Consider the following 13,468-nt stretch of genomic DNA (forward strand, 5'->3'; position numbering starts at 1 on the left):
AGCCGGCAAAGGAAGACAAGGTATCAAACCAGGGACCTGGGCAATCTACCTCTGAAGCAGCTGCCGGGCTTGCTCTTCCACATCTTTGGCGAGGTAGTGGCCTTCCTGAAGGCAGGCTTGAGCCTGGCCCTGCAACTCCTGGACTTGCCTGGCCTGCCTGTCCACTGCTGCTTCCAGCTCCTCCTGGGCCCCCAGGAGTTCACCCACTCTAGGCAGGGCCTGGCTTCTGACAGGGACTCTCAACTCTGCTTCCATGGGCTCCAGCCACTTCTCCAGTTCCTTCAGCACCCTCTGCAGATGCAGGACCTAGGACAGAACACAGGTGTGCATAAGGGAGTGGGGGTGCCAAGTCCCAGAGTCCTGTCTGGTGAGTTGCTTCATAGCCTATCACCTCACCTTGAGGGCCCCCTGTAGTCTGGCCATCTTCCTCTGGCAGTTGGTCTGCAGTTCACCCCAGAGGCCTCCTAAATCTTCCAGTTGCCTCTGGATGGTCTCTGAGGCTGGATGACCTCCTTGTAGCAGCTTCTGCCCCTCCTACACCATACATGGCACACACATTCTGGCCTGAGGATGCTGGTACCATGGTGTCAATGAGCAGCCCCACAGCTGCAGTCTCTTCAAGCAGACTGTGATGGGGGGCAGATCTCCACTCCTTCTTTCCTCCCAGGGTCTAACCCTTCCTCCCTTATCCCCCATCTTTTTTTTTTGAAACAGGCTCTCACCACACTGCCCAGGCTAGTCTCAGACTTGCTGCCCAGCACTGTCCCTGATCCCCAGTGCTGGGATGACCCACACCACGCCAGGCTCCATCTAACTTACCATGCTGTTACCAGAGCTGACATTATGGGCATGTGCCCTAACACCCAGCCTTACATGTTCCTTAATCTGCTTGTCTTCCAGGCAATGGAGTAGCAATGATGATTGCTTAAATGAGGTAACCTAGCCTAGCACGAACTACTAAACAAAACGTTTGCTAGCAGGAGTAATCAGCCTGGGGTCAGGATTCCTTTCCAGTTAGAAATGTTAAAAAACGGGCTGGTGAGATGGCTCAGTGGGTAAGAGCACCCGACTGCTCTTCCAAAGGTCTGGAGTTCAAATCCCAGCAACCACATGGTGGCTCATAACCATCTGTAACAAGATCTGACTCCCTCTTCTGGAGTATCTGAAGACAGCTACAGTGTACTTACATATAATAAATAAATAAATCTTTAAAAAAAAAAAAAGAAATGTTAAAAAACAAACAAACAAAAAAACACCTCTGTTTTGGCATCTTGCGCTCCAGATGTTTCGATATATTTTCCAACTATAAACTGTTACCTAGCACAGTGCCTGCACACAGGAAGCATGAGACAGACACTGGTTGTCAATACTATGATTCAAAGCCAACTGCAGGGATGCTGGGGGCTGGGCTGTGGCCCCCAGGACTCCTGAAAGCTCACCATCTGGAGTTCCTGCTGTTGGCGAACACTGGCGTCCAGCTCATGCTGGAAATTCTGCTGCTTCTGCAACTGTGTTTGCATCGTGGCTGGGTCCTGCTGACCCTCATCCAGAGCCGCCAGGTTCTTCTCCCTCAGCCATGTAGCTACCTGACACAGGGGAAGTTTTGTTTTCTCTAAACTCTGGAGAGCCCCCAAGGAAGGTGTACCCCACAACCCTCTCAGCCCGAGCGAAGGGAACCTCGTTAGAATCCTGCAAAAATGTTCGAAGCTTCCGTAGCTCCTCCAGCTGGCGTCCTCGGGCCCTCGCTTGCTCTGTGAGCGCCTCTGTCCTGCAAGAAGAGTCTCATGGACCCCCAGGCTCGACCACCAGGACTGGAGAGTTCCTCCCTCCCTCCCCTGTATGTACAGCACAGTCTTTCATGATCCATATCACAATGACCTGGATCTGAGGTTTTCTGTGAAACAAAGTCACATATGCTTCCTCTCCATATTGCTGTCACTTATGTTCATGGCATAATCTACTATCTGAGGATGTAAGTGTGTTTATAGATAGGTCAGCTGTAATCTGAGAGGACAGGACAGGTGTTCTTGTACAAGGAGGTTAAGGCAGGACACACTCAAAGGGATGAACCATGCAAGAACATGGGAGACGCCTATAATCCAAAGAGACCCTTCTAACACCTTGATCTTGACCTTCCTGTCTCTCGAACTGTGAGAAGATAATTTCTGTTGTTTATGTTATCCAGCCTGCCACACTTTGATATAGTAGTCCAGACTAATGTAGCATTTAAGCACCTTACAGAAATGTGTCGGTAACTGAACCCAAGACATCACACACACTAGTGTTCTAACACTGAGCTGCACCCCAAGCCCTCTTTTTGCTTTTTAACACTTGTGAGGCAGGTTCTCGATGACTTGTCCATGCCGACCTTAAATTTACTCCCTAGCCCAAGCAAGCCTGGTGCTCTTCCTGTCTCAGTTTCCCAAGTAGCTGGGATAACAGGCCTGAGCCACTAGAAAGGTTTTGATTTTTTTATGCTATTTTTACATTTTATTTTATCAGTGTGTGTGTGTACACATGTGTGAGCATGTGTGCCTTGCATGCCTGCATGCGTGTGTAATCACAGAGTTGCATGTGGAGGTCAGAGGACAACTTTCAGGAACTGGTTCTCCCCTTCTGTCAATGATTCCAGCATTGTAGCTTACATGACAAATGCTCCTACCTGCTTTGCCATCATGACAACCCCACCCCCATATTTCTCTTTAAGACATGGTCTCACTGTGTAGCTCAGCTAGACATTAAACTTTTTTTTTAAAAAAAGATTTATTTATTTATTTATTATATGTGAGTACCCTGTACCTGTCTTCAGACACCCTGGAAGCTGGCATTAGATCTCATTACAGATGGTTGTGAGCCACCATGTGATAGCTGGGATTTGAACTCAGGACCTTCGGAAGAGCAGTCAAGTGCTCTTAACCGCTGAGCCATCTCTCCAGCCCGACATCAAACTTTCTATGTAGCCCAAGCTGGCCTCAAAGCTCTTGATCCTCCTGCACCCTCAACAAGTGCTCAGATTACAGGTACAAGGATGCCTGGCTTGAGCCATGATTTTGATTGCACATTGGTGTGACATGAGCAAGTCTTTCACATACACATACACATACACACACACACACACACATGCATGCACATACATACATTTTAATATTTAACACATTTAAAATATTTGATATATACAACAATATTAGGTATTAATTTACATATTCCAGATATGCACCTCTGAACCAATCGGTTCCTCATCAGTGGTTTCCCCTCACTGGTGTTAACACCTACACCAAGGGGCATGGAGCTGGGGGAACCAGAGGCTCCACTGAAGTGACACAAGCCTGCATTGGGGAAAGATCAATGATCTGGGGTTGACTGGGCCCATCAGGTCCCACTTAAGGTGACAGAAATGGCAAACTCACTTGCTGGGTGTCTACTCAGCCCTCTGTGGGTACCCAGGAAGTCCACCTGAAATAATGAGGAACGCTGGGGCCTGAGAGGTGGCTCGGCAGAACCAGAGGACCTGGGTTCTATTCCCAGCACCCACATGGCAGTTCATAATCATTTATAACTGTAGTCATGGCCTCTATAGGTACCAGGCAAGCACATGATACACAGACACACACTCAGGCAAAGTGCCCATTCTCACAAGATATAAACAGAGAGACAGGCAAATGAGAGATTTACTGGCCTGCTAGAGATCTATCCCAAGGAGCCACAGAAGCGGGAGGGTAGCCTCAGCCAGTCTGGTTATGGCTTTTGGCTGTATCTGCCTTGGTCTACATGATGGGGTGTGTGTGTGTGGGGTTGGCCAGCTGAGCAGGAGGAGCAGTTATGGAGAAGGCAAGACTAGTGTCATAAAATGGGCACGGCATGCAGATCTACGGTTGAGCTTCTGTTGCATAAGAGATCTTCAGCCTGCTTAGGAGGGACAGGCAACTGTGCTAAGATACTACAGCCCTCAGAGACAGACTCAAGACTTAACTAGGAGAGTGGAATTTGCTTCAGGCCCCACCCATTAGGTAGTAGAGAGACTCAGGATTGTGCTCCTGTCCCTTCCTGTCATTAAATCATTTCCACTCGGCTTCCTAATGTGAGCTTCTTACAGGGTCAAGCTGGGGTGAAGAAGGAAGTGGATGCCATATGTTGTCTGATGGATAGCAGGCTCGCACACCACCAGCATGTGACCCTAGGATTTGGAAGAGGCATGGAGTTGGGCCGAGAAGTTGAGAGCCAGAAGGGAAGAGCCTAGGATGAATGTCCATACTAGCTCCCCCCCAGGTTCCCACCATCCCAGAGCCACAGGTACCTCAGGAGCAGGGCCTGGCATCTGTCCAGGAGGCTGCGCGCCTCAGAGTGGCCACCCTGGTGCAGGCTGTGGGCTGTGGCCTCCAGTGCACTGATCTTCTCGGCCTGTGCCTTCAGGCCCTGCTCACGCCTCTTGTGCTTTGACAGAAGGGTCTCCACAGTAACCAAGGGGTCCTGGTGGAAGCGGGGACCCATGCTAACTATAGGGTTGTCTCCACTCCACCCTGAACTGTCTGTTTCCCTCTAGAGCCAGCCTGACAAAGCCTTTCTACAAAGTGGTTGTTCTCCCATGGGCATTATTTAAACCCCACAAGGCTGCCTATGGCTTTAGGATGGCATCTAGTTAGTATCCATCCCAGGGCAGGCTGAGCACTGCCCTCTCACCTCTATGCTCTGAGTTAGACCTATGTCTTACTCATTATTCTCCCAGGTCCCTATGAGTTACACGTATCTGTTACTGGAGTTGGGGTGATGTTGGAAGGAAGGCAGAGACAAGGAGACTGGTAGGAAAGAGATCAGAGGGAGCGACCGGCCGGGCTCTAAGCCCGTTCCCTTGGCTCCTAGGACACATCCTGTGGACGCTAACCAAGGGTGCAAGAAGTACTTAGGACTGATGGTAACTGCTCAGCAGTGGGAGCTTGTCGTTCTGGCTGGCTTGACAGGTCTCATCTGTCCTTCCCACTCCTCTTGGACACCTACCGCCACTCCCTCATTAGTCAGGGAGGCCTCTTCACTGTCGAGCCAGCGTTCCACCTTTTCCACAGAGCCCAGACACAGCTGGTGAAAAAGGACAAGAGAAGCTCAGCAGAGGGCCCAGGGACTACCTGGGTGTGTCTGTGACATTTTTGGTGGTTCAGGTTGGAGAACCTGAGTCCTGGCTCCATTATACAGGCACAAGCAGATTGGCAGGAATACTCAAGGCAGTCTTTTCAGCTTTGGCTTTGACCAGAGCTGTGGGGACATCATAGGTCTTGATAGCAGGGTAGGCTGGAAGCCGGCCTGGGGCCTACCTGCTGCTCCAAGGCCTGCTGTAGCTGCTGTTGCCGCCCCTGCCAGGATTCCTGCAAGCTTCTCAACCCCTGCTCTACAGAGGCCAGGAGCTGGTGAATTCCAGAGGCCAGTGCGTAGCCAGACGCAAGCAGCCGCTGCCCCATGCTTTGGACCAGGTTAAGGCTCTCTGTTCGGATGTCCAGCTCAACCTGTAATAGAGCTGAGATTAGTTTCCTGTGGGCTGAGGCCTACCAGAGGCCCGGCAGGAAAGGGACGGTGGAAAAGTACAAGGTTGGTCAGGAGACAGAGAAAGGTCCTAGCAGGGGTCAGAGGAAGGGGTGGGGTAGTGAGGGGTGACATTTGAAAGGCCTCACACCTCAGGGCTGGGGCTCACCTTGTATGCCTGGTGCTCTTCCAACATGTACTGGATTCTCACAGGGCTGCAAGGGGTGCCCTGTGTGGTCATCTCAGCCTGCAGTCCCTGGGCCCAGTCCTGCAGATCCTGCAGCAGGGTCTGGAGCTTCTGAACTTCATGGCCCGCATCCAGCAACTGCCTCCTGCTCACAGGACTCAGTAAGTTCTAGGCTCGTGGAGTCCCCTTTCCCTCATACCCAGCGCCCTTTAATTCCCTCGGCACAGAAGGTCCATGGGATGGTAATTAATTGGTAAATGATACAGAAACTGGGGAGAAAGCAGGGGGCAAACGGAAGTGCGTGGGCCAAGAACCGGAGGGAGCAGCCTGCATGGGACGAAGGCCCACGGGGTCATACCACTTCTGGGCCTTGCTCCAGGCCTTCCACCAGCTGTCCATCATTTCTTGCTGCTTACGTCTGAGGCCATGGGCAACCTCGGGGCTCTCCTTGCAGAGCCGGCCGACCCTACCTTCAAGAGACTGTAGGGGGAAAGGTCGGAGGCTAGGCAGCATGGGCTTCGGCTGAGGGGGTGGGTGTCTTAGCATGACTCTCAGGAATCCACCAGGGCTCCCCTAAGGACGTGCCCAGGATCTGCGTGCCCCAACTGCACACCTCCACCTGGGTCTGGATGAGGCCCATCTCCTGCTGCAGCACTTTCTGTCTCCACAATAGCCTCTGTAAGTTCTCCAAATCTTCAGTGCCCTCCAGGGCCCGGATCAGGGATTCCTGGGAGAGTGTGAGGAGGCCACCTTAGCTTCAGCTGCCCCCTCACTGCAGAAGCCTGGTTATCTGGGGTGGCAGGGTAGAACGCAATCACCCTGCACGAATCCCTTCCTGCTGCCTCAGAGGGACTGGAGCAGGGGCCTGGACTTGACCAGAGGCATTTTAGATCTTTGGGTCTGTCTGGACTTGCCTCCAGTATGACCTATGTGTGGCACTTCCTGGCATTTTGTCTCTGACTCCAGTTGCTCTGGGGAGGGATCTCAGAGGCCTGAGGCCTAAGCTAGCTCTGAGAGAAAGAGCCGGTGGAGGAGGAGGCCGTGCCACGTGGGATTCTCAGGCCACATGGGTCTTAGCTACATTGTCTCAGCTGAGGCCCATCTGCATTCCTGTGGGACCAACCCACTGGGCTAAGGTTCTTATGGGCTTGCTTAGGGTCCAGGAAAAGCAGGGCATGCTCTGGCCTCCAGATCCATCACAATCTGGGATATAAAGAGTGGTTTGGGAGCTGCAGAGGTGGGGGGTTCTATAGAATACTCCTCAGACTCCCTGGAGGACTCCTGGTGAGATCCAGCTGAAGAGCAAAGGTGGGCCAGGGTCATTGGACACTCCAGGCAATGCTACTCCACACTCAGTGCACAAGGGGACTTCTCACTACATACCTTCTCCCTGATCCGCTCAATAACATCATCCAGTTCCTGGGACAATCTATGTATCTCCAGGGCTGCTTCAAGCCGCTGCTGATACAGGAGCAGGTTGCCATGGAAAGTCTTCCACCTGACCAAAGGATGGGCATGAACCTTGCAGCCTGAGGTGGCACTCAGCCCCTCTCCCAGCCCCACTGTCCTCCCCTGGCTAAGACTGGCCTATTGTTGAGCTGGTTTTGCCGCTGGCAGATGGTCTCAGATTCCTCAGGGCCCTGGTTCTTGAGCTGCAGTGACAAGTTTTTGATTCTCCTGATGTGGGCATCATCCACTGTGACCTTCAGGGAAGGTAAAGGATACTAGCACTGCCAGTTCAAGGCTTCGTCTTGGCATAGCTCTTGTGACTGCTTCCTGGGAAAGCAACCCCAATCTTGGAGGCACTAGCTATGCCTCTTGCTGGAGATTATCCCAGCGGGGTTTGTTGATGGTTTAATCCTCCCCTCGGGAAGGGTGCAGGGCCCAGGACCCCCACCTGACTCAGGTGCTCCATTCCATCTGTTGTATGTAATGCTGCCTTATTTGCACAAGGCCTAGAGAAGAAGCTAAAGTGTATCCACCTGAGAAGGGTATGGAAGAGGGTCCACCATCGCTCTTATCTCTCCTGGGTTGTTGTGGGGAGGAACACCCACGCTGCTGTGTTATACTCTGAATGGAACCCCAGTAAACCCCACAGCAGTGAACTTTGTCTCCTGTCTTGACTTGTTGTTAGGGCCTTGGGAGGAGGGGTAGATATTGTTTATGTCTCTTCACTGAGAAGGAATTTTAGCAACTGCAGCACATTTGGAGAATAAGAGGCAACTGTTTCCTCTGAAGTGACAGGTGCTGGAGGCCGCCCTTCTCAGCTACAGTGAGGATGACCAGCCTGGAACCCACAACCTTAGAGTCTCTCACGTGAGGACTGGGTAGGAGGGAACAGGTGGACACAGACTCAGTGGTGTTTAAAGTTAAAAAATGGAGCTTGGGGGCTGGTGAGATGGCTCAGCAGTTAAGAGCACTGACTGCTCTTCCTAAGGTCCTGAGTTCAAATCCCAGCAACCACATGGTGGCTCACAACCATCCATAATGAAATCTGATGCCCTCTTCTGGAGTGTCTGAAGACAGCTACAGTGTACTNATATATAATAAATAAATAAATCTGAAGAAGAAGAAGAAGAAGAAGAAGAAGAAGAAGAAGAAGAAGAAGTTGTTGTTGTTAAGTGTGGTGCACACACACCAAGAGCTTAAAAAAAAATGGAGATGGAGCTTGGATACGAGGCAGGCTTACATGTCCTCAGGGAGAGGGGTGCCCCAACCGGGTGGATCAGAGGCTCCCAGCTCCCTACATTTGTAGCATTTATAACTCAAAGGCACTTTTCTATGGAGTGACCCATCAGAGAGATGATCCCGGAGCACTGCAGGGCTCAGCAATCACAGTGCTCACTCAGGACAGGGCAGGCCCAGGGCGTCCTTTCTTGCTGTTCCATTTTTTGGTTTGATATCTGAGAAGTACCACCACCAGCTAAGGATGTGTTGGAGTTAAGACGACAGCCTTTACTAAAAATCCCACACACCTGTGTCAGGTGGGTTAGCACGCCGTCTTCAACACCTGATTACAGACATATTTGCCAATTGACCCCTCTATGTTACAAAGAAACAGAATCCTGGTATATTTGGTGGATGGTGTGGGGGAGGAGATAGGAGATTCTGAACTACTCACACTGAAGACCGCATTAACTATCACACCCACGCATAGGCTCTTTCTTTTAAGGAAATTCTGAAATAGTAAGTTATGATTGCAATTTTGAATGCATTCAGAAAGTTGCAAAATTTTTCAGCGGCCCCATTAACTAACTCCCTGCTTCTTTTTTTTTGAGACAGGGTTTCTCTGTGTAGCCCTAACTGTCCTGGAACTCACTCTGTAGACCAGGCTGGCCTCGAACTCAAAAATCCACCTGCCTCTGCCTCCCAAGTGCTGGGATTAAAGGCATGCGCCACCATGCCCAGCACAACTCCCTGCTTCTTATCATAACATTGAAACCAGACTACCAAGTTTTCCAGGAGAGACATAATTCTATTACAGGTGTGGAATCATTTGACTGTCACCACACACGGGCACTCCCTCACCGCTGAGAAAGGCATGATTACCCATTTAGAGATGAAGAAATTAAGGACTGGCCAGATGAGCTTGCTCGCCTGCCTAAGTGCGTCCAAGTAGTGCAAAGCTGAACTTGAACCTTCTCCAGATTCTGGAGTCCATCAGACAGATTTCCCAGTGGGAGACCCTATGTCAACCCCTCCCTCACAGAGCCTCTTACCCGTAACTTGTGGACCTGTCTGCAGAGCTGCAGGCAGTGATCAAGGTTCAGGCCAATGTCACAGCTGTTCACCATCCTCTCCTGTGGAGGACAAGGGTGGGGAGGGTAAGGCTTAGCTCTATCTAGCCACTGGGACACGGTCAGAGAACATAGATGCCTGCGACCTCCCACCAAAGATCCTACTATCACAGAACTAGAGAACAGAGGACCTTGCTCTTTCCCACTCAATCCTTTAGCTCCTGTCCCCAGCCCCCAAATGCCCTATCCAGGGAAGCCCCCACCTTCTCCTGGATCCAGGTCTCTGCTAGGTCCACACTCTGCAGGAACTCCAGGAAGTTGTATCTGTTCTCCAGGGCCTGGCCCCGCAGGGTCATCGTCTGCCTCAGTTTCTCCCAGAGGTCCCGCAGGGCCTCCAGCCTCTGGGAGACCTCTCCAGCCTGAGGGTGGCTCTGTCTGAGGAGCTCTTCGCCTTGCTGGGAGGCAGGAGTAAGGGTGCAGTCAGCACCTTTCTTCTTACCTCAGCTATCAATACTTTGGAGTAGGCTGGGCTGAGGCTGGGGTCACCTTGGCAACAGAGTTCATGATCTGCTCCTGAGCCTGGACTTCAGCCCTGAAGGCCTGGTGTTTCCTCAGGTGCTTCAGATAGTCTTTTAGATTCCCAAGAGGGCTCCAGGCTCTCAGTTGCTGGACCCGCTCCTGAATCCAGTCCTCAGCCTGGTGGGGGTAGGGCAAAGATCCTATGATGCTCCATCCTGAAGTTGCCCCCCACTGCCCCTTCAACCCCTACTGCACAGCAGCAAACTCCAGGGGGTGGGCTACTGGCCTCAGGTGCAGGGCTGGCAGAGTATCTAGTAAACAAGAAACATCATTCTAGTTCCCGAAGCCATGCTTCTGGCCGGGCTGAGCCAGGAACTTGAATGAGAGTCCATTTTAGAGGTGTGAGCCCTTTGCTCCAGGAACCCATACAGCTGTGTTCCCCTGCCCATAGCTCTTCTTTGTCTTGGCTCTGCTACAGCTCGGCTCGGCAAACACGAGTCTCAGCCCGCAGGGGCTGCAAATCAAATATTCTGGGCTCCAGCCTGGCCTTTGGGATGCCATTTAACTCTCCAAATATGTTTTGCTTATCCCAGCGTTATGGTGTGAATGTCACCTCAAACTGTACAACGTAATAGGCAATGGGCAAGGAATGGTTCTCTGACCTGGCTTGCCGCCCTGACAAAGTTGCCTATCATCAGGGAGGTGTGCAGAGCCCGGCTCCGACTCTCTGCCAGTTCCATCACTCGAGCCTGGTGCTCCGACACGTGGCAAGCCAGGTTCTGCCCCTTAGGGTTTGAAATCTTCTTCAGCTGCTCATGCAGAGCTGACTCCTGTGGACAGACATGGCCGGCTGGTCTACTCTAGCAACGTGGCTATTGACTTTCCCTTAGCTCTGCATGGTGAAGGGCTGGCTAATGGCCCTGAAAGTAGCCAAAACCGATCTTCTTCCAGTGACCCCAGAATAAGTAAATGCTCCCCAGGGGTCCCTGCAGTGTGAACCTCCCCAGCCTGAGTCTTTTCTTGAGCCATATGTACAATTCTATCCCTAGTTCTACAGACACATCAGTGCTGTTTCTGAGCATACACCAAGCCACCGAACCACTCTTGAAGACTCACTCCCCCATCAGCAACTATGTTCAGGCCCATCACCTTCTTGTCCTGGAGAGCTAGCACTTTCTGGAAGATCACGTGCTTTCGGATCAACTGCTCCACCTCTTCCACTGAGCTCCCCAGGCCACTGGCTTTTAGGAATGCCTAGATCAGTCCACAGAAAGGCCGGAGGCTCTTGAGGGCTGCCTGCACAGCAGAGACAACGCCTCTGGGTCCTGAGTAGCGCTGACATGAACACGCATGCACGCACGCACACAAGCATGGGAGCAGTGAAAGGAGCCGGAGGCCAGGTCGGGGGTCCAGCAAGACAAAGCGGAGGTTATGTGCGATCTTTATTAAACTCCATGGGTCCCAGGAGGAAAGGGAGGAACAGTCAGGCAGGGAAGAGGATGGGGAAGATTAGGGCTGGGGCTGTGAGACCTGCCTCCTGGGCTGTGAGGAGCTCCGCCAGGTGGCCACACTGCCTGAGGAGGCGCTGTTCTTGAAGCATGGCCTGCAACCTCTCTTGCTTGAGTGCCCAGGCTTGGAATACTTGGTCACGTTCCTCCTGTAGGGTTTGAAGCTCATCCTGGACCTGAAGATGAGGATGCGGGAAGATGGGGTGGAGGAGGGGCACTAATAGATCCCAAGAGAAACCTTCAAGAGGAGACTGATGGAAGCAACGGGGTGGGGGTGGCAAGGAGGCAGTCTAAGGGAGGGCAGGGTAAGCTGGGGGCTGAGGAAAACGCCCACCTTAGCGGGTGTCCCTGCCACCAGCAGAGCTTGCTGGCCCATCTTAGTGGCCCGTTGCTGCAGCTCCTCCTTGGTTTTCAGTTCTGCCCACAGCCATTGGTGGGTTCTGAGCCTGAGCAAAAGGCTGTGGGGTTCCCAGGAGGCCTCCTCTGTCTGCAGCTCCTGATGCATGTTGGCCACCCAGGAGGTATAGTCCCTCACCTGACCCCAGGAGACAAGAGGAACCACTGAGAAGGGGCTGATGACAAACAACTGCAGCCTGCCCGTACCCATGTGCATATAGACATCAAGCCGTCTGACTCAGGGCTTCTGGCAAGACTACAACGTCCCTGTCACTTGGTTTCTCCGCCATCATCCATCCCAGCCCTCCCAGGACCACGGACCCCTCCCTGCCCTTGCCCCTCCCGATACACTTTCCCTCCAGAATGGGAGGCCCTCAGTGCATGTCACATCTGTACACACATGCACCCTTCCGAGGGAAGGAAGCCCTCACCGCTGTGTGGAACCGGAGCAGGAGATATTCTTGTTCCAACTGAGCCTTGCGCTGCTCCATGCGCAGCTGGAGGGCCTCCCAGGCTTGGGTCACAGCTTGCTGCTTCTGCCGAACAGCGGCAAGGGCCTGAGGCCCTGGACACAGCCTCTGCACTCTGCCTCCAGCCTTCATCAGTTCCTGCACCTAGCAGGGAAGGGTAGGGGAGGACGGTAGTTTCTTCAGAGACAGAAGGAGCTGAGCATCCTGCGCTATGGGCAGAACTTCTTGGGCAGAGCTCTGCCATGTGTGACAGGCCCAACGGGAAGAACAAACAGGTCCGAAAGGGCCTGAGAGGCAGGGCTACCAGCCTGCCTACCTGCTGCTCCATGCCTGCCAGCTCGCGGTCCAGCCCCTCATGTCTCTGGAGCTGGTTCTCTACCCCACGCAGGTCCTGGGCCACATCGTTAGGGAGGCTTGTGGTTTTCTCCTGGGGTAGAAAAGGGTCAGAGCAGGGTAGAAAGGGAGGGTGGGGCCCTGAGTCTGGGGGATCCACCTCCTCTCCGAGTTCATACCTGAATCTGGGTAAGGACTTCCAGAAGGTCTCTGTGGACTCTAAGGGTGGTTTCGGCGTCATTGAGCAGACGGCCCTGGGCCTGGGTCAACTGCCACAGATCAGACCAGGCAGCCCTGCCATGCAGAAGAACAGCCGTGGATCAACCTGCCTTCCCGTCCTCGTCTGATCAGCCCCCTCCTCTCTGGGTGGAAACCATGGATTCCCCCAATGCTCCCGAATGGGGCTTCCCCTTCGAGTCTTCTGCTTCTGGCTCCCTTCCCCAGAGCCTCTCTGGCGTCACAGTTAGTGTAGCTGTGCGCGCCGCTGCCCTACCACGCTCAACACTTCAGACCTCTCTCTACTTTCTAACCCTGCTTACGGCTTCTGAGTCTGATTCGCTGTACGCTAGTGATCTCATTACAGATGGTTTGAGCAGAGAGTCCCTATCTCTCTCCTTCCTGTCCTTTGCATGCTATGCCCAGGTTCAAAGGCTTCCTCCAAGCCAGACTTGATGCTGAGGTCATGAGAGCATCCTGACCTCTCCTTAGGCTCACGGGCTAGAGGAGGGCCCTGAGCAGGTGGGTGGCCACCTAGGACTATCTCAGGGGAGGTCTGTGAGCACGGTGGGGGGGGGGAGGTCTGTGAGCACG

At 52.9% G+C, this 13,468-nt stretch overlaps 1 protein-coding gene across 1 annotated transcript in view; it reads right to left on the reverse strand.

The window, feature by feature from the left end:
* Positions 1-13,468, reverse strand: part of Sptbn5 (spectrin beta, non-erythrocytic 5) — a 41,556-nt gene that overhangs the window by 6,451 nt on the left and 21,637 nt on the right. Inside the window, 22 exon segments of the mRNA XM_029535746.1 lie at positions 50-306; positions 397-534; positions 1,440-1,586; positions 1,678-1,768; positions 4,295-4,467; positions 4,993-5,070; positions 5,304-5,492; positions 5,678-5,843; positions 6,057-6,175; positions 6,309-6,422; positions 7,079-7,193; positions 7,283-7,398; positions 9,415-9,495; positions 9,696-9,887; positions 9,979-10,128; positions 10,614-10,781; positions 11,101-11,205; positions 11,486-11,635; positions 11,794-11,994; positions 12,287-12,469; positions 12,642-12,752; positions 12,838-12,952. Coding sequence (XP_029391606.1) covers positions 50-306; positions 397-534; positions 1,440-1,586; positions 1,678-1,768; positions 4,295-4,467; positions 4,993-5,070; positions 5,304-5,492; positions 5,678-5,843; positions 6,057-6,175; positions 6,309-6,422; positions 7,079-7,193; positions 7,283-7,398; positions 9,415-9,495; positions 9,696-9,887; positions 9,979-10,128; positions 10,614-10,781; positions 11,101-11,205; positions 11,486-11,635; positions 11,794-11,994; positions 12,287-12,469; positions 12,642-12,752; positions 12,838-12,952 — 3,159 coding nt within the window.

Source organism: Mus pahari, chromosome 3 (assembly GCF_900095145.1).
Source record: "Mus pahari chromosome 3, PAHARI_EIJ_v1.1, whole genome shotgun sequence".
In the NCBI taxonomy this organism is placed as follows: Eukaryota; Metazoa; Chordata; class Mammalia; order Rodentia; family Muridae; genus Mus; species Mus pahari.